Source organism: Mastomys coucha, unplaced genomic scaffold, assembly GCF_008632895.1.
Source record: "Mastomys coucha isolate ucsf_1 unplaced genomic scaffold, UCSF_Mcou_1 pScaffold9, whole genome shotgun sequence".
NCBI classification, from domain to species: domain Eukaryota; kingdom Metazoa; phylum Chordata; class Mammalia; order Rodentia; family Muridae; genus Mastomys; species Mastomys coucha.
The window spans coordinates 46,507,204-46,532,204 of record NW_022196915.1 but is presented as its reverse complement, the minus strand read 5'-3'; the positions used below and the strand labels follow the sequence as shown (position 1 = coordinate 46,532,204).

The window sequence follows — 25,001 nt, the reverse complement described above, 5'->3', positions numbered from 1 at the left end:
TTTGCTTCATAAAATGGAATTTAATAATTCGGTTCATGTACCTTTATTTTTTCCCGTAGACATTTGGTCTAAAAATTTTTTTCTGTTTGAAAAAGCATTGATGAAGTTTGTCAGACTATTTTGTTAGGAAATATTTAGAATAAAGGGTTAAAAGTTGTAAGTGTAATGAGGGGGTATACCGCACAATATTAAAGGGCCATTTCTTTTGACTTTCTGATGTGTTGTAGGACAGCAGCAGCTTTGCCTTCTTTCAGTGCCTGACTGTTACTTAAACAAGGCCGGTTCCCTCATGGTGGAAGCTTCCTCTCCTGTACCATTGAGATCTTTTGACATCTCTGTGTGAAACTGTGTACAGTCTTGAGGGTCTATGTGACTTATCAGAGATGATCACATGGCAGATGGCTCATTCTGCCCCTATGATTGACAGAATATCGCGCCGTCTCTTAAACATGGATGGCAGTGATCTTCTCTGTTGGCTTGTCGTTCCGTTTCAGGGCTTGAGCCACACAACCGACATGCAGACGAGGGACGTGCTCATGAAGCTGTCGGGAAGGATAGAGTGTGAAGGGCCCAACCGCCACCTCTATGACTTCACTGGCAACCTGCACTTGGATGGGAAGAGGTTTCACGGCTCCTTTTCCTAATCATTTTCTCCCCACCCCCGGACCCCTGCCACCTCACCCTGCCTTCTTTCTTAAATGTGCCAAGAACTCCTGGAGCTGTGGAAAATCCTAGCTTCACAGTGTTTGAATATAGTGCTTTCTTTTGTTTAGCTCAGCTCTGAGGGACTGAAACACCACTTAAATTCATTTAAACCTTCCCTCACATTGAAGGAAAGAAGAGATATTTTTGAAAAGAAACGAGTCAAAGACCTCATATGGAGTTCACAGAAAGTGGCTTATTCTTTCTTGCTTGTGACTTGCTAGGCCAAATACTTGGTTGAGGTTGCATTAAATGGTGCAGGAAAGCAGCAGGGGGGTATTTGATGATATTCAGCTCACTACACATGGTCAACAGATGTTAGCTTTCTTTTAAACTGCATGCTTTTTAAATTGTTGTTTGTTTTTTTCGGTGCTGCGTAACTGGTAGATCAGCATTTCACCAGCAAGCCTCACCCCAACTCCGCTTGTTTTTAGGAAGTTGAATGAGATGGGGCTGTGACTGTTACAGTCAGTGCAATGTCTATTATGCAAGCATGAGAATTAGTCTGGACTTCTGGTACCCACTAAAAGCAATCCCAGTGCTGGGGAAGTTGAGGTTGGCAGATCCCCGACGTCTGTTGGCTAGCCAGCTACGTCAGTGAGAGGGAGAGACTCTGTATTGAATGGAAGGTGGAGAGATAAATGTTGTTAACCTCTGATTCCCACATGCTTGTACATATATGAACACAGAGGCACCACACACACACACACACACACACACACACACACACATGTTGAATGACTTACTGCCTGAGGGTGTCTTTGTTGTGATGTTGACCTGTGATCTACCTGATGAAACTCTATAGCCTGCCATCTGAGGTCTTCCTCTTCCTCTGAAAAGACCCTTGACTGGGGGAGGGGCAACCAAATGGTAGGACTCAACAGATGCTCAGTGTGATAACCAAGCATGCAAGTGCTTCTCCTCCGTTGGCATTTTGTGTGCAGCCATCCGGCGAGCTTCCCCTCTGAAGATGGTCCGTCAGATGCCCATTTAATCACTATGCCGTTAGATATGAGTTTATTGCTGTTTTTCCTTTTATAGTCTATAAAGTAAATTTGTTTTCAGAAGTGAATAAGCTTGTGGCTTTTCAGCATTTCCTTTCTCAGTGTTGAGTTGCCTAGCAGGATTGTGAGATATAATCCTCTCTGACATTTTGTAGAAAAAAAAAACTCCATCCTATTCTATAATGAAGAAAGGAAAAAAAAAGACATTTTAGGAGGGAAGATAGATAGATTAAGCAAAGAATAAATTAGCAAATTTGACTGGCTGGGACATTTGGTGTGTTGTAGGCTTATGTAAAGGAAAATGCATGCTTATTTGACAGATTATTAAGAAATATAAATGTTTTTTCTTATTTTTAGCTCTGTTGCCCTTGGACCTGACCAGATCTTACTGAGAGGCACCCAGCTCAGGAACACACAGTGGGTCTTTGGTGTTGTTGTATATACTGGACATGACTCCAAACTCATGCAGGTAAAATGTTTCTCTGGAAAGCTGTGCCAACTTTAGCTACTTTGTTGTTTCTCCATCTCTCTGTTTTCTTCAAGGGTGGGAAATACAGACAAATATGAAGCTCAAGTTTATCTGAGAATATAAATTCAAGGAGAAGCGATTATTTTGGTTCCTTATGTTATTCCTTCTGACCCTTGCCAACATGTGGCCACAGTCCCTCTGAATATAAGTGGTCTTTGTTGTCTAGGTTCAGGAGGGGGCAGCTAGCTCTAACTTTGTCTTCTGGATGACGGAGGGCTTAGTTATCTTTAACTTTTTTTTCACTATTTGTCCTCTGAATTCTACTAATTAGGATTTTATAGTAAACTCTTATTATATGCATTCTAAGTCACTTGATAGCAAGGGACTTTGAACTAATATTTATTCTTCATATATCAAAGAAACAGTACTAATTTAAAAGATTTTTTTTCAATTTTTCTTAAATTTTTGTGTGTAGACTTATAGCCAATATTTGTATGGTGACATAGTTGGCCAAATGTCTTTTGAGCTTCTATACAAATCAGTGTCTCTGTGTCATTTCTTGCATTCTTCTGATATCTTTTGGCATTTGTTGTGTGATACTGTTGCTGGGGAGACATGAACAAACCTGTATTCTTCTCAGACTGGGAACCAATGACAAACCAGAGCACAGATACCACCAAAGTTCAGCTTGGTGAATCAGTGAGTTTATTGGGTCACCTATAGGAATATGGGTGAGGGATTATTTAGAAGAGTAGAAATGACTCAAAGACAGCTGCATCACCAAAGCCCAGCCAGCATGTGTGATGGCTCATAAAATCTAGATATCTGGAGCGCACAGCCTGCCACAGCTTGGCAACTCAGAGAACATTCTTACCAGGCAGCTTTGTTGGCATGTACCTCTTCCAGGGCTCTGCTTCTTTCAGGCAGCTCAGCTGGTCTGATCCTCTTCTACGTAGCCTAATGGCTGGAAATACCTCTCAGCAGTCCTTAATGTTCATAGATTCTTGGGAAGGGAAAAAGCCTAGTCAATCTGATCAGTTTCAGGGACTTCCTGTAGCCATTGGTTTGTTTTATTTTTGAAGTTCAAGGAGCTGCCCTGTAGGATGGAATGCTGTGCCTCCCCTTAGAAGACCCTGTATCTTAAGCTTCTTTTCAAGGTGAAATGGTTTATATCAGAGGAAATTAGCCCATAACAGCATTGTATTTTGTTACTTATACCTAGTAAAGAGAGTTGGGGTTTCTGCCATTTTGTGCAACTTCCAAAGCCACATTTGACTTGGTTAAAAAATGTTTGAGTCTTATGCTAAGCCATTTGAGTACATTATCACAAAGGCTAAATCTTTACCTTTGGGGCCCAGGTAGGTAAAGTAGTAATATGGAAAATATAGAAAGTAGGGATGTAGTTATTGTAGATTATGCTGTTATAAAGTTCTGTGGATGTATGTGCAAGAATCTCTAATCCCAGGCTTAGAGTGCTAGTTAATGCAACACAAACATAAAAGGAATCTTGATTAGAAAGCTGTGAGAGTTCCTGGAACCAAAGATCCTTGGAGTTGGATGACATGTAGCTTTGAGGATACAGTACTCACCTCCAAGTTTCTCATGTTGAGGGGTAGTTGATCCATGGTAGTGAGTGCTCAAGGTCCAACAATGCCAGGTTCCTAGGTGCTGAATAGAAAGCGACTCAGCACTTAAGGCAGATGATGGGCTGGGATTGTGAAAGTAGACTAAAAATGGGGCCAGACCAGAGAATTCTGTGAGCTAGTTTTCTCAAGTCTTTGATATTGGTGAGGTTGGAGGAGGTGACCCATTGAGGGAAGAGAAGATAAATGTCAATTGGCATCAACTTGGAGGAACAAGGACTTTAGAAATACTATGAGATCTTAACCATATATCTGGGAGAGCTACCTCCAGATGCCAATGGTTGTGAGTCTCTCCGAAGCATCCTGTTTGGGGAGAGGGGTCTGATTTGAGGTGTCACATGTTGTTGCCTTGGATAAGGAAAGTGGTATGAGGAGAGATTCAGAAGCATGGGGGAGGACACATAGCATGTGGGGAATGACAAGGGAGGTCTCTAGGCCCAGAAGAATATTCACAGAAAGTGTGTGTTGGAGGTGGGCTTTATAGCAAGTAGAAAAATGGTCTACCACTGCCATGGCAGCTCTTGAGTGAATGAAAACTGTTTTGCATGTGAAGGAAAACTTCCCACATGTCTGAGATGGGTCTGATCTACTTTCCTTCTCAGCCCTCAGCCATTCACAAGATTAGAACAGTTACAGTTCATTGTTTCTGAGCAGTCTGCATACAGAGACCACCTTGACAGATAGTTTCACGCTCCACCACTTCTTAAGCAGGCTTGAACGTTTGCAGCACATTACCAGGAGCCACAGCAGACCCTCGGAGCTGTGCTCATCGGAGCTTCTGTGTTTTTACACTGAAGTGGTAAAGAGACCATGGATGGGAAGCTCAGGTTTGAGTAGAGTCCCAAGGCTAGTTTTTCAGATCATGCTTATTAAAAAGTCAAGCTGTCTCCAAGTTCTCTCGTAACCTGGGTGATTTTTCAGGGTATAATATTGCTCTTCTAGATCACATATTAATATTACAGCTTCAGGGCCCAGGCCAAGTGTAATTTGTATCAGAACATCCTCATCATGTCTTCAGTGGACAAGGTGAGCTCATGCCATTTGCCTCCTTTGAGAGCGAAGGGCATTTTTCCTGCCCTCTGTATGACAAACCTTGGCAAGACTTCCTGTTGTTGACAGACCTGAGAGTGATGGAAAACCCCGGAAACATCTGTGCTAGACTGGCTGGGCCTTTAGGGCTGAAACAACATGAACAATGAAATTTCAAAAGGAATATAAAATAACATCCACAGCTGGAAGCCATTCTGTTCATGAACTGTGTTTACACTTGTGTATTTGACAGCAGAGCGGGAGCTGGATGGCTTAAGGGCTCCTGAGCTCCCATTGTGTACCATGCACCTGTCAGAGCTCCCTCAGGTCATGCTTAGTGTAGCTACACACAGCACCCACCCAGATTATTTCTGTTGGTTGACTTAGTGGCAAAGAGGCAATTAATAATTATAGGAAACATTGGCTACAACAAAGCATATGTTGCTTTCTGACTCATATGTATTCGTTTATTCTTTTGCATGAGGAAGGTGTTTCTATTATTAAATTTAAAATATTTGTAAACTTAATGTGCATAGGTGGTTTTCATGCATGAATTTCCATGCACCATGTGTTTATGGTACCTGCGGAGGCCAGAAGACAGAAAAAGGTGTCAGATCCTGGAACTGGAGTTACATCAGCAACTATATGAGTACTGGGAATTGAACCTAGATCTTCTACAAGAACAGCCCGTGCTCTTAACCATTGAGCCATCTCTCTAGCCCTGGTACAGCTATTTTAAAGACAGAAGAACTAAAATCGATCCCAGCTTAGCTTAGACATCTAGAAAGAGTGAGGCATGGTCTGAAATCCGAGTCTATACACTCCAGGCTTATTCTCACTAGGATTCTGATGTCTGCTTTCTCAGGAGGAATAAGATGTATAAATGCAGGTCAGATTCCAATGTTTGCAACATCTGACAGTTTGACCCATTTTTTTAGGTAGTCCCAGACATTAGAGTAATAGTGTCCTTTAAGAATTTTATAAAAGAACTCCTTGTTCTAGTAGCAATTGAGCATTAAGAACTCATTGTTGCAAGTGGAAATGCTTGGAAACGGGAGTGAGTGTGCTGAGCTTGGCTTTCCATGCTGGGCTTGTGTTAAGACCTGGAGTTTTAGGCTGTTTCCTCATGTTGGATGAAAAGTCTGTTTTCTTAACCCTAGTGACTGGCTGGGTTTCAACCACTTCGGCTTACAGCGTCACAGAAATGACAGCTTTTGTCATTTTCTTCCTTCCTGAAAATCTAATGACTTTTGATTAAAGCTGGAATTTAAAGGAATCGAATAATCAGTTTTGAAACAGAATGGCTCCTGGATCTCAGAGTGAGGCCAGATGTGGGTGTCCTGTCCCTGCGTTGACTGACAAATGACAAATTTCCATCTTGACCCTGGAAGACTTTTCTTCAAAGTTCATAAAAAACAATTTAGTGAACTAACGACAGAGCAGGAAAAAAAAGGAACATACCCGGAAGAGACCCTAAAGTTCCCAAGTGTAGCTGTTCCTCAGCTTCCCCACCCTCAGTGAAATCCATGGTGCACACAGTAGGTAGAGTTTGGAAAGACATGGCTGATGCTGTGATAACGAGAGTCACTGTGCAATAGACTGACCTCATCTAGAAGGTTCCGGCTAGCCGCTCTGTGAAGTTCTTCTTGGGGCCCATCGTTGGCACATCTTAATCATCTTTGGAAATTTCTTTTATAAAATTGATTTGCGTATATAATTATCTTGTTGATACCTCATGATTGTCATTTCCACTGCTGAGAGGATACAGTCTCACGTCTTCCCTATGAGATGCCCTGAGCCTCAAGTGCCACTTTCCTAAACATCTTGGTATACCCAGGTCCCAACATAGGCCTCAGTTCCAACCAAATTGTTTTTTACCAGGCATGAGGCTTTGTTCTCTTCCTGCCCTCTTGGCTACCTTCTTTACACAACTCAATTCCTGGCCTTTTCGATGTAAAGGCCCTCCCTGGAGCTCTCCAAGTGAACCTTTGTTCATTTGCTTTGACATCTACCCATGTTCTCTCTTGCTTTAGTGATGTATCTGTACTTGTGTCTCTTTCTTTTTTTATTCCTTTCTACTGTAAGAAACATGTATGCTTTAAAAATCTCTCTGATACTTATCACAGAGCTAAATTATTGATTTGGAGGTTCTCCTTAGACTTTTATAGTGAAGAATTAGCTGTGTGTTGTTTGCTTTTAGACCAGACTTATATTCTCTAGAGGCCACTGTGCCTGTGAAAATTGTCAATGTTATGCTAAGATGTTAATAAAAGTACAAGATAGATCATGCAGAGCTGGGGTGTTGTCATAGTCAATGGTTTAATTCTGTAAAGAGACATTATGACCAAGGCAACTATTTCAAGAGAGAGCATTTAATTGGGAGCTTGCTTACAGTTTCTGCGGTTTAGTTCATTATTGTCATGTAGGGGTGTATGATGGCATGCAGGTAGATGCTGGAGCAGTAGCTGAGATCAGTAGGCAGAGAGAGAGAGAGAGAGAGAGAGAGAGAGAGAGAGAGAGAGAGAGAGAGAGAGACAGACTCTGGTGAAACCTTAAAGTATACTGTAAGGTATCTACAGTGACATACTTCCTTCAACAAGTCCACACCTCTTAATCGTTCTAATCCTTTCCAATGGTACTACTTCCTGGTGACTAAACATTCAAATATATGAGCCATTCTTATTCAAACCACCTCAGATAAGTTCTTTAAACTGGAGAATGTCTTTTAAAAACTGATCAGTTTACTCAATAGTATGATGCACTTTTTAATTCTGTCATTTATTTGGGAGAGAAATAGTCTTTTTCATTTCTGTCATTGAATGTGATTGTTTTACTCCATTTCTCCTTACTCCTTCTCTAGCCTGTTTTGTGGTGGTTACTGACTTTCACTACTTGTTCACAGAATTCGACAAAAGCACCTCTCAAGAGGTCAAATGTTGAGAAGGTAACCAACGTGCAGATCCTGGTGCTGTTTGGCATCCTCCTGGTCATGGCGCTGGTGAGCTCAGTGGGGGCCCTGTTCTGGAATAGGTCTCATGGCGGAAAGAGTTGGTACATCAAGAAGATGGGTGAGTCCTGGGGTGACTGCTGCTCACTACTGTGTGTTCAATCTCTTGGAAGTTCCTTCCATGTAGAGTCTGTAAATGGTAGTCATAACCTCTCTCCCTCTGTTCCCCATGGTTACGATGCATATGCCAGGTTTTCTTATAGAGAAAGCCGATTAGGACTCACATGTAGAGTGAAGATGGGTGTATCTGGAGACTGTTTTATGACCAAATGATTTCTTCTCAGCCATTTAAAAAGATACTTTCTTACGGTTGCTCTAGGGATAACAACATGAGAACCCCTCGGTGTTACTAACTTCACAAACATCAGACCAGCACACTTCTGTGCTCTCCCCTGCTAGAGACTAATATTATTAGTATATTATGCATATTATTGTCATATATACATTGCATGTATGTACCGTCAACCTAACAATACAGGGTTATAGTCAGTACTTTGTATAATCTCAGATCTCTTAAAGAGCTAAAAGAAAGATAAATGCCCGTGAGCTTGTTTCCGTTAACCTACTTGCCCACCATTTCTGGTTGTCTTCTGCTTGCCTCCTCCGGAGCCTTCCTTTGGTTCCTGGAGTGCTGCCTGGCTACCTCAGTAATAACCACAAGCCCCTTTGAGGCCAGTGAGGGCACGCCTTTCCCAGGGGAGTGCTATTTCTGATCCCTCCTCTCTCTCCTCCCACAGCCTCTAAAGAGAAGCCAGCACAGTATTCAAGGGATTGAAATAGTCTTTGGAGTTTGAATGGGCTCAGTAACTTCTTAGTCTCCTGAGGAGCACATAATAAAGGTTTTCATTGTGAGCATCTTTTAGGGGGAAAAACATCCAAAATAACAAAATGAGAAGAAACTAAATACAGACTTCCACTAAAACTGTATGAATCTCTCTCTCTCTCTTTTTTTTTTTTTGTCCGTAGACACGAACTCAGATAATTTTGGCTACAACTTGCTGACGTTTATCATCTTGTACAACAATCTGATTCCTATCAGTCTGCTGGTGACACTTGAGGTCGTGAAATACACGCAAGCCCTTTTCATAAACTGGGTGAGTTTCAAAGCAGAGTGTGAAGCATGAGCTACTGGAGGCCTGCCAGCCACCGCCCTCTCATACTCTCCATGAGCCTTTGTTATCTCATTGAGTCCCGGAAAAGAAATCATAGAGGCTGTTAGCTGTTAGGACATGGGATTAAGCCAGCCAAACCAATGGCTAGCATAACTGCAGAGGTGGGGAAGGTGGAGGAGGATGTGCAGTGGGTGCTTGTCGTCTGGCCATGCTGTGTGTCCAAAGTCTCATTTATGCTAAGGAAAAGGCCTCTCATGTGCTCACCAGAGTGTCCATTCTGCACCGATTTCATCCTGACAGTCACCTTGGATGGACTCTAGGGGCTGAGGCAAAGGTTGCCATGGCTACTAAGTGCTGGGCCTTTTTTTTTTTCCAGACAAGGCACTTTCATGTGTGTTTTATGTTGGTTTTCACAATAAGCCTGTGAACAAGGCACTCACCCAGCTCATAGGACATGAGGTGATCCTCTTGAACCCAAACCTAAATACCATGGATCACATGTGTCATAGGGATTGTCTGTCCTCACTGCAGCTACAGTTTTAGCCAAGTTACAAGTTAGCATTTAAATGAAAATGGAAGGTGGAAGGACTTTAAGATGCCCTGGTGGGACTGTGTCAACCTTAATGAGATATTAGAATTACGTGTTGTCTAAAGGCTCCTTCTCTCTCCTCCCCCCATTTTCCCTTTCAGGACATGGATATGTATTACATTGAAAATGACACTCCAGCAATGGCCAGGACGTCAAACCTCAATGAAGAGCTTGGGCAGGTGAGAGCCTGTCTGGGGACTTTGGGGGCAGTGCTGTGAGCAGGAAGAAGTGTGAACAGAGGAGACCTGGAGGATTTTGCAGGCATGGTTATCCGTGACTGTGGTTATGACATCCGGTTTGCAATGTGACAATGAATGCTATTGTCACTTGGCTTTAGAGACCCAAACATATCCTCTTGCCCAGAACGTATCCACATAAATGATGTGCAGAATGTTGTACAAGAATACAATGTTATTTTGGATCTTTTTCAATGTGTTTGTCAGGACAGATGACAAGGAAAACAGGGTAAGACATTGGCTGTTGGGCCACCCCACAAAGCATTGGGGGGTGTTTGAAGGGCGGGCATTGCTGACAGAGTCCCAAGAATCATGACTTTTGGGTCTCACATTGATTTCTACTTGTTCATCCCAACTTTCTTGTTTCATTATGCTTGCCTCTTCCATTGAACCACTGCAAGTCATAACCTTTTTTTGAAGACATAAAATTTATTCTTAACCTAAAGCAATTAGAGACTATGATTTTATTTTATGTATCTTAATCCTCCCAACAATCCAACTGGGAGGTGGTATGCCACATCTTCATTTTATAGATTAAAAAACAATGAGTAGATCACCTCAGTGAAGCTTGCTGATGCATGACAGGTGGAGGACTGTAAATTACCTAAGTCTGGCCTTTGTTCCCCTGCAACACCTGCCACGTGACCTTCCGGGCAGATGTAAGCCTGACTTCTTTCTCATTCATCCGAGGGCCAGGAGTAGGATCCGATGCCCTCTTCCTCTTCTCTCCCCTTAAGGACAGAGTCAGTCCTGAAGTGGCGTTAGTGCATTTTGAGTCATTGCTAGAAAGTTAAGGCTCAGATTTATCAGTCAAATTTTGTAATTAAATAGAATTCTGTAACCACATTTTCAGGTGATTCTGTTCCCTTCATATTTTCCAAATCTAGTTAGAGCTAAGAATAAATTTTTCTATTTTTTAAACTGAAAATTTTGAGGACCTACAAGAGTCCTCAGGGTTATTTGGTGCGGTGAGGAGAATGTGATTATTCTTTAAAGAGAATAGCCTGGTACAGAGCACACATCTTCCTAAGTGAGGCCCATGTCCCCGTCCTCCCCTTGTCCTCCTGCACTTCAGGTACACGAAATGAGGAGCAGAACCTAGTGCCACCTGTCTTATCATCTGTTGATGTGTGTGTGTGTGTGTGTGTGTGTGTGTATGCATGCGTGTGTCTTATCATCTGTGTGTGTGTGCCTGCATCTATCTGTTTGTCTGTCTGCCTGTCTACCTATTTTCTGTCATTTGTCTGTCTGTCTATCATCTACCTGTATTCATTCTTTCTACAATGGCATTGCCGTTGGTTAAATTCTACTCCTATAAGAATCCATGAGTTCTTGGTACATGTCAGATGGCATTTGCTTCTTTGAATCCTTCCCAGTATTTCTGGGCAACATTAATACCTGTCTGCTCTATTTTCTTAAGCATTCTTTGCAAACACATACACACACACCATACCACACACACACACACACACACACACACACACACACACACACAGTGAAATGACATTGTGATTAGTCATATGTCTGTGTCTTCTGGAGATATCTGAGTCCAGCTGGAGCAGGCTGGAACCCTGTATAGTCAGCCAACTGCAGGTCAAGAGGTGATTGTTCCTCCAGTGGTTGCATCTGCTCCAACAATACACAGAAAACTCTTGTGACACCTTCCTTAGCTGGTACAGTGTGCCATTTCTGTTATCTTAGGTGTTACACACCCTCTAGGGTTTTATGAAACACTGAGGAGGTTGTATGTAGGATTTTGTGCAAACGTTGTACCACTTTATATAGCGGACCTGAGCATCTGAGAATTTTCGTATTCACAGGGGTTCTCAGAACTACCCCCTATGGATATTTAAGGACAACACTGTATGTGGCCTTCAGTTATCTTTGTCAGTTTACAGGGCTAAATATATAATTGTCCTCAGCTGCCATTGAATTGACCCAGCGAGATGGAAAGACTGAAGGTGTTCAAGAAAGTGCCCAGGATGAAATATCCTGTCCTGACTAGGCATGGGGAGGTTTTCTGAAGGAGAAGAAGTTAAAATTTAGGAGGGAAAGGAATTGCAAATTTGACAGTTCTTTATAATTCTTTTTACTATGTTGATAATCTTTTAATTCTATTTTTAAAAAGACGGAATGAACTGATTCTGCTGTTTTTTTCTTTTTTTAAATTAATTAATTTTTTTACACTCCATATTTTATTCCCCCCATCCCATTCACCCTCTGACTGTTCCACATCTCATACCTCCTCCTCGCCCTGTCTCCAACATGGATGTCCCCACCCCCCACCCCACCTGACCTCTAAACTCCCTGGGGCCTCCTGTCTCTTGAGGGTTAGGTGCATCATCTCTGAATGAACACAGACCTGGCAGTCCTCTACTGTATGTGCGTTGGAGGCCCCACATCAGCTGGTATATGCTGTCTGTTTGGTGGTCCAGTGTTTGAGAGATCTCGGGGGTCCAGATTTATTGAGACTGCTGGTCCTCCTACAGGATCACCCTTCTCCTCAGCTTCTTTCAGCCTATCCCTAATTCAACAAGGTTCAGCTGCTTCTGTCCATTGGTTGGGTGCAACTATCTGCATCTGACTCTCTTAGCTGCTTGTTGGGTCTTCCAAAGTGTGGTCATGCTAGGTCCCTTTTTGTGAGCACTCCATAGCCTCAGCAATAGTGTCAGGCCTTGGGACCTCCCCTTGAGCTGGATCCCACTTTGGACCTGTCGCTGGACCTTCTTTCCCTCAGGCTTCTCTCCATTTCCATCACTGTAATTCAGACAGGAACAATTATGGGTCAGAGCTGTGAGTGTAGGATGGCAACTCCATCCCTCACTTGATGGCCTGTCTTCCTGCTGGAGGTGGGCTCTATAAGCTCCCTCTCCCTACTGTCTGGCATTTCATCTAAGGTCCCTCCCTTTGAGTTCTGAGAGCCTCTTACCTCCCAGGTCTCTGGTGCGTTATAGAGGGTCCCCCCACCTCCTATCTCCTGAGGTTGCCTGTTTCCATTCTTTCTGCTAGCCCTCAGGGCTTCAGTCCTTTTCCCTCATCCAGTATCAGATCAGGTTTCCCTCTGCCCCCTCCACTACCTTCCCCCACTGTCCACTTTCCCTCCCAGGTCCCTCTCTCCCTCCCTCCCCACTTGTGATTGCTTTCTTCTCCCTCCCAAGAGGGACCGAGGAGTCCTCACTTGGGCACTTCAGCTTGTTGATCTTTTTTAGTTCTGTGTACTGAATCTTGGATATTCTGTACTTTTTTTTTTTTTGGCTAATATCCACTTATTAGTGAGTACATACCATGCATGTCCTTTTGGGTCTGTCTGAGTTACCTCACTCAGGATGATATTTTCAAGTTCCATCCATTTGCCGGCAAAACTCAGGATGTCCTTGTTCTTAATAGCTGAGTAGTATTCCGTTGTGTAAATGAACCACATTTTCTGTATCCATTCTTCTGTCATGGGACATCTAGGTTGTTTCCAGCTTCTGACTATCACAAATAAGGCCGCTATGAACATAGTGGAACACATGCCCCTGTGGCATGGTGGAGCATGTTTTGGGTATATTCCCAAGAGTGGTATAGCTGGGTCTTCAGGTAGATCTATTTCCAATTTTCTGAGCCACATCCAGATTGATTTCCAGAGTGTTGTACCAGTTTGCAATCCCACCAACAATGGAGAAGTGTTCTTCTTTTTCCACATCCTTGTCAACATGTGCTGTCACCTAAGGTTTTGGTCTTAGCCATTCTGATTGGTGTAAGGTGGACTCTCAGGGTCATTTTGATTTGGATTTCTCTGATCACTAAGGACTTTGAACATTTCTTTAGGTGCTTCTCAGTCATTCAAGATTCCTCAGTTGTGAAATCTCAGTTTAGTTCTATACCCCATTTTTTGATTGGGTTGTTTGTTATTTTTGGTAATTAGCTTCTTGAGTTCTTTATATATTTTGGATATTAGCCCTCTATCAGAGGTGGGGTTAGTGAAGATTTTTTCCCCCAATCTGTAGGTTGCCAATTTGTCTTCACAACTATGTCCTCTGCCTTACAGAAGTTTTCCAGTTTCATGAGGTTCCATTTATCAATTCTTGATCTTAGAGCATGAGCCATTGGAGTTCTGTTAAGGAACTATTCCCCTGTGCCAATGAGTTTCAGGCTCTTTCCCAACTTTCTCTTGTATTAGATTCAGTGTGTCTGGTTTCATGTTGAGGTCCTTGATCCACTTGGACTTGAACTTTGTGCAAGGTGACAAATATGAATCTACTTTCATTTTTCTGCATACAGACAGCCAGTTAGACCAGCACCATTTATTGAAGATGCTTTCTTTTTTCCATTATACATTTTTGGTCTCTTTGTCAAAGATCACATGTCCATATTCTGTTTTTTTGTTTTTTGTTTTTTGTCTTCCCAGATGAATTTGAGAATTGCTCTTTCCATGTCTTTGAAGAATTGTGTTGGGATTTTGATGAGGATTGCATTGAATATATAGATTGCCTTTGGTAGGATGGCTATTTTTATTATGTTAATTCTGCCAATCTAATGGAGCATTTATCCATTTTCTGAGACCTTCTTCGATTTTTTTTTCTTGAGAGACGATATTTTATATTATTTGTGGCTATTGTGAAGGAAGTTGTTTCCCTAATTTCTTTCTCAGCCTGTTTATTATCTGTATAAAGGAAAGCTACTGATTTATTTGAACTAATTTTATATCTGGCCACTTTGCTGAGGTTGCTTATCAGCTGGAAAAGTTCTCTGGTCACCTATGTATAGTATCAGATCATCTGCAAATAGTGATACCTTTATTTCTTCTTTGCTAATTTATATCCCCTTGATCTCTTTTTGTTGTCTTATTGTTCTAGCTAGCACTTCAAGCACTATATTGAATAGATATGGGGAGAGTGGGCATCCTTGTCTTGTCCCTGATTTCAGTGGGATTACTTCAAGTATGTGCCATTTAATTTAATATTAGCTGTTGGTTTGCAGTAAATTGCTTTTCTTATCTTTGGTATGGGTCTTAGATTCCTGGTCTCTTCAATACTTTTAATATGAAGGGCTGTTGTATTTTGTCAAATGCTTTTTCTGCATCTAAGGAGATTATCATGTGATTTTTTTCTTTGAGTTTGTTTATATAGTGGATTACATAATTATATTATGTAATTATACATCCATTATATGATGGATTTTCATATATTAAACCAACCTTGCATCCGTGGAATGAAGCCTACTTGATCGACGTGAATGATGGTTTTGGTTTGTAAGAATTTTATTGGGTATTTTTGCACCGATATTTATAAGCGAGATTGGTCTGAAGTTCTCTTTTTTGGTTGGGTCCTTGTGTGGGTTAGGTATCAGAGTAATTGTGGCTTCATAGAATAAGTTAGGTAGTGTTCCTTCTCTTTCTATTTTATGGAATAATATGAGGAAAATTGATATCAGGTCCTCTTTGATGGTCTGGTAGAATTCTCCCCTAAATCCATCTGGCCCTGGGCTTTTTTTGTTTGAGAGGCTTTTAATGACTTCTTCTATTTCCTTGTGCGATGTGGGCCTGTTTACATTTGACTTGCCTGCTCTTGATTTAACTTTGGTATGTGGTATCTATCTAGAAAATCATCCATTTCATCTAGATTTTCGAGTTTTGTTGAGTATAGGCTTTTATAGTAGGATCTGATGATTTTTGAATTTCCTCCGTTTCTGTTGTTATGTCTCTTTTCATTTCTGATTTTGTTAATTTGGATACTACCTCTCCCCCTTTAGTTTGGCTAGGGGTTTATCTTGTTGATTCTCTCAAAGAACCAACTTCTGGTTTTGTTGATTCTTTGTATTGTTTTCTTTATTTCTATTTGGTTGATTTCGGCCTTGAGTTTGACTATTTCCTGCCTTCTATTCCTCTTGGGTGAGTTTGCTTCTTCCTTTTTTTTTAGAGCTCTCAGGTGCTAAGTTGTTAGTCTAAGATCTCTCAAGTTTCTTTACCAGGGCACTCAGTGCTATCAACTTTCCTCTTAGCCCTGCTTTCATTGTGTCCCATAAGTTTGGGTATGATGTATCAACATTTTCATTAAATTCCAGGAAGTCCTTAATTGACCAAGTTTTCATTGAGTAGAGAGCTGTGCAGTTTCCACATGTATGTAGACTTTCTGTAATTTTGCTGTTCTTGAAGACCAGCCTTAGGCTGTGGTGGTCTGATAGGATGCCTGGTATTATTTCAGTCTTCTTGTATTGGTGGAGGGTTGTTTTGTGACCAATTTATATGGTCGATTTTGGAGAAGGTACCATGAGGTGCTGAGAAGAAGGTTTATTCTTTTGTTTTAGGGTGAAATGTTCTGTAGATATCTGTTATATCCATTTGGTTCATAACTTCTCTTAGTTTCCCTGTCTCAGTTTAGTTTCTGTTTCAATAGCCTGTCCATTGATAAGAGTAGGGTGTTGAAGTCTCCCACTATTATTGTGTGGGGTTCAATGTGTGTTTTGAGCTTTAGTAAAGGTTCTTTTATGAATGTGGGTGCTCTTGCATTTGGGGCATAGATGTTCAGAATGGAGACTTTCTCTTGGTGGATTTTCCCCTTGAATATGAAGTGTCCTTCTTCATTATGCTTGATAACTTTTGGTTGAAAGTCTATTTTATTGGAAAGTAGGATGACAACTCCTGCTTGTTTCCTGGGACCATTAGCTTGGAAGACCTTTTTCCATCCTTTTACTCTGAGATAGTGTTTGTCTTTGTTATTGAGGTATATTCCTTGTATGCAGCAAAATGCTGTATTTTTTTTTTTTTTGGTTTGGTTTTTTGAGACAAAGTTTCTCTGTGTAGCTCTGGCTGTCCTGGAACTCACTCTGTAGACCAGATTGGCCTTGAACTCAGAAATCTGCCTGCCTCTGCCTCCCGAGTGATGAGATTAAAGGCGTGAACCACCATTGCCCCACCAAAATGCTGGATCTTGTTTGTGTATCCAGTCTGTTATCTTATGTCTTTTTATAGGTGAGTTGAGTCCATTCATATTGAGAGATATTAAAGAGAGATGACTGTTGGTTCCTGATATGTTCATTTTTTTTTGTAGGTGGCTTTATGTACTTGTGGTTCTCTCCTTTGGCTTTGTTGTGAGATGCTTAATATCTTGTCCCTTCTTTGGTGCAGGTACCTTCCTTGTGTTGGAGTTTTCCTTCTACGATCCTCTGTAGAGCTTGATTGGTATATAGATACTGTTTGAATTTGGTTTTGTCCTGGAATATTTTGGTTTCTCCATCTATGATTGATTTCATTTAGAGTTTTGTTAGGTATAATAGCCTGGGCTGGCATTTCTGTTCTCTTAGAGTCTGCATGACCTCTAACCAGGCCCTCTGGTTTTCATAGTCTCTGTTGAGAAGTCTGGTGTAATTCTGATAGGTCTACCTTTGTATGTTACTTGGCCCTTTTCCCTTGCAGCCTTTAATATTCTTTCTTTGTGCATTTAGTGTTTTGATTATTATGTGACGAGAGGAGTTTCCCATTTGGTGTTCTATAGGCTTCTTGTACCTTTATGTTCATCATTTTCTTTAGGTTGGGGAAGTTTTCTTCTATGATTTTGTTGAAGACATTTTCAGGTCCTTTCAGCTGGGAATCTTCATTCTCCTCTATTCTGACTATTCTTAGATTTGATCTTTTCATTGTGTCTTGAATTTCTTGGATGCTTTGGGTTAGGAATTTTTTATATTTTGAATTTTCTTTGACAGTTGTGTCAATCTCTTCTATGGTATCTTCTACACCTGAGATTCTCTCTTCTATTTCTTATATTCTATTGGTGATACTTACATCTGTAATTCCTGACCTCTTTCCTAGGTTTTCCATTACCAGGTTTGCCTCCATTTGTGTTTTCTTTATTATTTCTACTTCCACTTTTAGGTCTTGGATTGCTTTATTCAATTTCTTCACCTGTTTACCTATATTTTCCTGTATTTCTTTCAATGAGTTACTGATATCCTCCTTAAAAGACTATTATCTTCATGAGATAGGATTTTAGTTCAGCTTCCTGATTTTTAGGTGTGTTATTGTATTCAGGGCTTGCTGTGGTGGAAGAACTGGGTTCTGATGATGCCCACATATATTGGCTTCTGTTGCTTATGGTCTTGCACTTGCCTTTTGGCATCTGGATATCCCTGTTGTTTGTTGGTCTGAGTGACTGTCTGGAGTCTGCCTCTTTTGTCCTTGGGTTGCTTCAGGTCTCCTGGTAGGCCTGCAGCTTTGGCTGTAGGAGACCACCTGTGAGGCCTTCCAACTGGGGGCTCTTCACAGGGGCAGAGAAGCTGGGAGGCCTTCAGACTGTTGGGTCTTTAGTGGGGCAGTCAAGCTGTTGTCCAGTTGTTCTGAGTGCAGTGGATCTTCAACTGCTCTGAGTGCAGTGGGTCCTCAACTGCTCTGAGTTTAGTTTGTCCTCAACTGCTCTGAGTGCAGCGGGTTCTCTAGGATGGATCAGGATATGATGTCTTCACTGGAGCAAACCAGCCAAAAATCTTCCCCTGCAGAAAGGACCAGGTGCAAGGGACAGAAGGGGCTCTGTTATGTTTTTAATGTTCCTAGATTTACTCTGTATGAAACAATTTGTTATTAATTGAAAGCAACAAAACTAATTATCCCATTAATCATATGATCAATATGCATATATGTTTTTAGATATCATGTGTACATTGTAAATATATAATTATTTATAAATAAGTTTTTGTGTGAAGTATGTGGAAAAGCTGCCTGTCTTCATTTGATCATTATGCAATCTTTTTAAAAAACTATTTTAATTAAAAGTTAATTATAGCATTTCTCCCTTTTCCTTTCTTCCTTAAATTCCTCCCAACTCCCACCTTTCAGCTTCTCCAATGACCTTCTCAAATCAATGGCCTCCTTTTCTTTAATTATTATTCTTATACATAATTCTATAAATGCATAGAAATATAAGTACAACCTACTGAGTCCATTTGATGTTGCTGTGTGTTTATGATCAGGGATGGCCACATAGTATTAGACAACCAATTAGGAGGCTCTTCCATGGGAAAAACTAGTTTTCTCTCTGAAGGTGTGCTAGCTGGTTTTATGTCAACTTGACAGAAGTTAGTTATTTTGGAAGAGGGGAACCCAAATTGAGGAAGTTCTACCACCAGACTGACCTGTAGGCAAAGTGTTGATGCATTTTCCTGATTGATGATTAATGTGGGAAGATCCAGCTCACTGTGGGTCATGCTGCCTCTGTGCTAGTAGTCCTGGGTTCTGTAAGAAAGCAGCTAAGCAAGCCAGGGGGAACAAACCAGTGTTCAGTATGCCTCCATGGACTCTGCATCAGCTCCTGCCTCTAATTCCAACATTTGGGAGGCAGAATCAGGCAGATATGTTAGTTCAAGGTCAAAAAAGCATCTACCAGGCCAACCAAGACTACACAGTGAGACTGCCTTTTAAAAAATAATCTAGGAGGTATGCTGGTCTGGTGGCAGTAGATTCTCTTCTGAGATCTGCAACCTCATTAGCTCCAGGTATGGATAGGTTTGTAGAACTAGGAATGATTACCATGCTGTTGCGTGAGCCTCAGGTTCAATTAGACAGTGTTGGTTACTGCTACCATGCGAGTGCCACTTCTGAGTCTTTAGAGATGTCTTGCCATTTTTAATCTAGTCAGGGGTGAACTCTTAAAAGAGTTGCATCTTCTGTGAGAACATGTAGGAACTTGGGAGAATGAACTATATCACTGAAATGTTGAGTAATATGTGGTGATGCTGACAGATGGTGGCCAGAGGGATTGCAGAGGCTTCTGTATTTTTCATTACCCAAGTGTAGAATTAGGAACATAAAAAGTTTTGTAAATGTCAATGAATTAAAGTTCATAATTCATGCTTAATTTGTTTACTTTTATAGACTCTCATTTAAATTTCATGTAGGTTTTCATATATACAGACAGCTTCATGTCTTGATCCTTACATCTTATCCCACCCATTTTTTAAAATTTACTTTATTTTACATGTATGGGTGTTTTAATTTTGCATATGTCTCTGTACCACATGATAGTCTAGAAGATGGCCCTAAGTTCCCTGAAACTGAAGTCACAGATGGTTGTGATCCACCATGTGATTGCTGCAAGTTGAACCCAGGTCCTCTAGAAGAGCAGCTGGTGCTCTTACTACTGAGCCATCTCTCTAGCCCCCTATTACTCTCTCTGCATTTCGCTCTCATTCTTTGCTTAGGTAAAATACCTGTTTTCTGACAAGACTGGAACACTTACATGTAATATCATGAACTTCAAGAAGTGTAGCATTGCTGGTGTGACCTATGGGTGAGTATGCTTTCTACCTTCGGGAGACCCCCATTCCTAGTCTTCCAAGAAAGCATGGTTCTTATTTTGTTGTTTTGAGGGATCCAGATGTGTGGTTGTTGTTAAATATGTTAAAAAAAATTAGTGGGTTCCTCAGTGAATCTTTAAACAGCTAAAATATGACTTGTCTCTTCAATTTTACTGAGAGGTCCCAGGACACCTGTGGATTTGTACACATATTCTAAGAATTGTTCATTCCCTGTGTTTGGATCCATCTCCTGACCACTCAGGTTTTTTTTTTTTTCCTGACAGCCACTTCCCGGAACTAGCCAGAGAGCAGTCCTCAGATGACTTCTGGTAAGTAAAGTCTAGCATATCTTGCAACATTAGTGGGGACGCATCAGGATAGTCTTAAGTCTAAATATAAATTGTGAATATGTTAGTCTGAAAAAGAGCCAGAATAAGGTTTAAATTCAGATGTGGTTTAAATCCACACCACAAAGCTTTGAACAACAACAGTATGTCCCTTTTTCAGTCCTTCCCATTTACAGCCACCTGCAACATTTTTCTTTTTTTTAAAAAATTCTATATTTCAAAATAATATTTTTACACAAAATAATAATATTTTTATTTAAAAACTGTAGACATTGTAGAGCTTTGTACATCTGGGGGAAGATTGAGCTCCCTCTGCTCTGGTGTAGCCAGCCTACTCCCCCCAGGCCATCTTCCCAGTCCTTTGGAAATGTTTCTTTCTGTATTCCTTTAGCGGATGAACTTTTAACCATAGACTATTTTTCTTCATCATGTTGGGTGGCTAATTTACTTTTTATCGGGGCACTTCTGTCTTATAAATTTCTCTTATTGATATTTGGGAAACATCCTTGTATTATTATTTCTGCCATCTCTCTCTCCTGTCCTATTAGGCGGATAGTCGATCTTTGAATTGATCCTCTGGTTTTGTCCTCTCGCCCTTCCCTTTTCCATGTATTTTTCCTGCATTTCTAACCTTTCTTCCTCCTTAATAATTCTTCTATTTCTCTAGAGCACACACCTGTTCTTGCTTTTATCTGCCCATTTCCTCTGCTCTGTCTCCTGTGCCCAACACCTTATAGATTTTCATTGAAAACTTGTGAGCACTGGCTGTGTCCTCATATTTAAAATTTTTAACTCTTTTTTTATTTTGTGTGTATGAGTGTTTTACCTGCATGAGTGCCTGTGTACCATATGCATGCAGTGCTCTCAAAGGCCAGAAGTGGGTGTTGGATCACCTGGGACTGGACAGTTGTAAGCCACATGTGGGCACTGGGAATTGAACCTTTTTAAAGAGGAGTTTTGATTTCACAATAAAATCACAAAGACACAAAGATGTCCCATAAAATACCTGCCTCACTGGATGATCTCAATGGTGAACTTTCTGCCCTACTCCATGATGAAAGTCCCTCACCATAGTGCATTCAGTACTCTCCAGGAACCAATAGTGGCATCTCAGGATCACTTCAGACCACACCTGACATCAGGGTCACTCGGTGGTATATACTCTGTTAGCATGAATGTGTGCATACTGATATAAACCCATTGCCATAGCATCATGGGAAATGTGTATGCTACCCACAAAGTCCTTGCTCTGCCCGTCCACCCCTCTGCCATAGACACCTTACCCTTGGGGGATACTGGGATATTTTCTGTCTCTATAGTTCTGCCTTCTTCAAAATGTCTGAGTTGTCACCTGCCTAACTCAATTCCTTTTAACTTAGTAATCTGCATTCGATGTTCCTTTGAGGCCTTGATTGGCTTGCTAGCATCATTCTTTTGAGCACTGAGTGAGACTCTAGGTTTAGGACTACTCTGTTTTGATCCTTCTATGGGATGAACATTTCTTTCTGGTTGTGTTGACTGTGAACATGTGATGAGGGAGCGCTCTTGCAGGCTCACTGTTCATGATGTGGGTTTGAAGTCTGTCCTGTCTACTGTCTTTCCCTGTGTCTCACAGGTACCTTGTGTTTCTTTCAAGTACATCACTCCCCTCACCTCACAGGCATCTCATGCCTCTCACAGAACCTGACATTCGTCACAGGTACCTCGTGATCCTCATAGTACCTGACATCCATCACAGAGACCGCATGTCTCCCGCAGTACCTGACATCATCACAGGTCCCTCATGTCTCTCACAGTACCCACCTGACATACCTCACAGGTCCCTGGGATGCTTCACGGATATTTTGCATCCTTCACATAGGTCATTCTCCAGCTTCCTAGTGTTCCATGGTGGTAGCAGCTGGCATTTTGTATGCCCCTCACCACAAGCTATTAGCTGGCTGTTGTTTTATCTGCTGCACTAATCCATTCATAAGCAAGACTGACATAGCTTGCTGGTAGAGGTGAAGGAGTCTTTGTGAAGCTCACCCTTGCTCCAGTCTGACAGCTATCAGGTCCAGTGTCCTTTCTTCTATTGTTTGCTGCCTTCTCTGCACTGCATGCACGCTGGCTGTGTGTGATGAGGGATGGGGCAGTTCTTTGTCGGGGTTACTTTTTGCCTGGTAGTTATTTAAGGACCACCTCAGTTGACACTCATAGTATTGACACAACCTGTGATTCTTACCCTTTTGTAAATCTGTTGTTGTTTATAAGAACTTGTTACAATTTGCTTATAGAAAGGTTTAGGGGCTTAAGCTATTTTAATTCTTGATGTAATATTCATTATTCTAGATCCCTAAGCAGTGGTTGCAGGACCATGGTTTTGTTTTGTTTTGTTTTGTTTTTTAATTCAGGGTGGATTCTCTCTAGGTGTGAGCTATCTGGGCAGGGACTTTTAAAATTGAATGAATGGATTTTCTTCTTCCTTCCAGCCGGATGGCTTCTTGCAGTGACTCATGTGACTTCAATGATCCCAGATTGTTAAAGAACATTGAGGATCAGCACGTGAGTATACCCCTCACCTCTAGGATAAAGAGCAACTAGTGGGTCACTGTTTATATGTGGCACATGCTGGCTTGATCTTCTACAAGTCTTATGTAAAGGGCCACAGCTTCAGTGAGTCCAGGGGAGAAGTATCCTTGTCGTATCCAGAAGACAGAATCTCATATACCTAGTGATGACCCCTGTAGGGAGGAGCACTCATGATCAATATTTCTCAGCATCGTGTCCAGTTGCAATTCTCTGCTCCTATTCCACAACCAAGGTAGAGGCCAGATTGTGTCTCTGTTATGAATATCGATATTCAGAAGGCACATTGATAACATGAACAGCCAACAAAACAAATATAGAAGGCTTTGTCCTAGGACCCACGCGCTTTCCTTCTGAGGGCTTGTCACTAGGCTTATAGTGCCAGACATGAACTTTCTTCTCAATTGAAATGAACTTTGGAATAAGGGGTTTACCTTTTAGGCAGGCACAGAGAGGTCCCCTCTAGTCCTCCCACTTAGGGTTCCAAGCCCCTTCGCAGAAACTTGCTTAACTCCTCTTAGGGACCAGGCACAGTGGATGTGCGGCAGTGAAGGATGAGAGAGGAGATATGAGGAGTTACCAGGTAGTGTGAGCCTGCTAGACGCCCTGCAACCATTTGACCCGACACTTGTCTATATGCAGTATCCAGGCAGGTGACATCCGCCTCACTTGAAACAGTGATATTAGTAAGAACCAAGATCACGACAGCTTAAGCCTGGGGTCTGGATGCTGCCTGAACCAGCCATGGCACCCCCAACAAGGCATCTATCTTCTTGCAGATCAGAAAGGGGGTGGATGTTTGTACCCTGCCTTTGTCTTTGAACCTCAAAGTTCAAAAGACAAAGTTCAAAAAGTGTTGTTTCTGTGGACAGGAGAACTGTGTCTAGTGGGAGGCAGGGGGGAAGGAACTAAGATCTGTAGGCCGTTCTATGTCTTCTGGTTCTGCTGGCTCTTAGATCCCCACTCCCAACAATGATCCCCGAGCCTCAGACCAGGAGCTGTGTTGTACCACTGGAGCTGAGCACCACACAGTCACTTGCTCTCTGCATTTTGGCCAGGTGTTTTTCTCTAATACCAAGTGTATTTACACATTAAAGAAAAAATAGTATAACAACAATTAAAGAAAAAGGCCATGAATTTTAAAGAGAGCAGGGGGGAGGGGTAACACAGGAAGGGTCAGGGAGAAATGATACAATTATATTTTAATCTTAAAAAAAAAAAAACTAATTTTTTAAAAAAGCAAGTGAGCAAGCCATGGGGAGCAAACAAGATGGCATCACCCCTCCATGGCCTCAGCTTCAGCTCCCACTTCCAGCTTCCTGCCTTAATTTCCCTTAGTGATAGAATGTGACTTGGGGGCTGTTGGCTGAAATGTAGCCAAGTTGTCTTGGGTCATGGTGTTTATTGCAGCATTAGAAAGTAAGCTAAGACAATCTTGGAAACGGAACTGAAACTAAGGGAGCAAGAGCTTAGTTCCAGGTGGAGACTAAACTAAAACTAGTTACACCAACATCTCACATGTCGAAATAAAGCTTATGTCCGAATCTGGAAAGTAAACGACAGCAAACATTCAGAAATAAGATTTATAATAAGGAGTGGCAGACAAGAACTTTTGCACATGGCTATGTAAAGGGTAGTTCCTTAGACTATTAATTTAATAGAGTCTATGTAAGCAAAGCAAGGCAGAAGGCAGCAAGGGAATGATACCAGACCAGAGGTGGCAGGTCACGAGGACCTGGAGTCCAGCTAAGGTCATGGGGACCTGGGGTCCAGCTAAGGTCATGGGGACCTGGGGTCCAGCTAAGGTCATGGGGACCCGGGGTTCAGCTGAGGGTCTGAATTCTGTATCAAAGGGAGTGGAGGGCTCTTCCTGGATCCTGTTTGAGGGTGCTGGAGCCCAGGTCCCTGTGCAGCTACTGTGGTACAATTCTTGGTTAGTGTATGGGGAAGCACTGGGCTTACTCCAAGTAAGATAAGGCAGAAAATGAAAATGGAGGTGGAGTATAGGAAACAACTTTATTGGCTTAGT

General features: G+C 41.7%; 1 protein-coding gene across 10 annotated transcripts in view; it reads left to right on the top strand.

The window, feature by feature from the left end:
- Atp8a2 (ATPase phospholipid transporting 8A2) overlaps positions 1 to 25,001 on the top strand; it is a 554,904-nt gene that overhangs the window by 159,414 nt on the left and 370,489 nt on the right. For 9 of the 10 annotated variants that reach the window (XR_004116436.1, XM_031362595.1, XM_031362598.1 and 6 more), the window contains 8 exons: positions 495 to 622; positions 2,064 to 2,175; positions 7,750 to 7,915; positions 8,821 to 8,948; positions 9,657 to 9,734; positions 19,962 to 20,050; positions 20,342 to 20,386; positions 22,876 to 22,948. Coding sequence is in view for 9 of the 10 variants with exons in the window: in XM_031362595.1 (XP_031218455.1) it covers positions 495 to 622; positions 2,064 to 2,175; positions 7,750 to 7,915; positions 8,821 to 8,948; positions 9,657 to 9,734; positions 19,962 to 20,050; positions 20,342 to 20,386; positions 22,876 to 22,948 (819 nt within the window). In the remaining variant the exon portion in view is untranslated. The remainder of the gene's footprint in view (positions 1 to 494; positions 623 to 2,063; positions 2,176 to 7,749; positions 7,916 to 8,820; positions 8,949 to 9,656; positions 9,735 to 19,961; positions 20,051 to 20,341; positions 20,387 to 22,875; positions 22,949 to 25,001) is intronic. The other variant, XM_031362603.1, reaches the window with a different exon arrangement.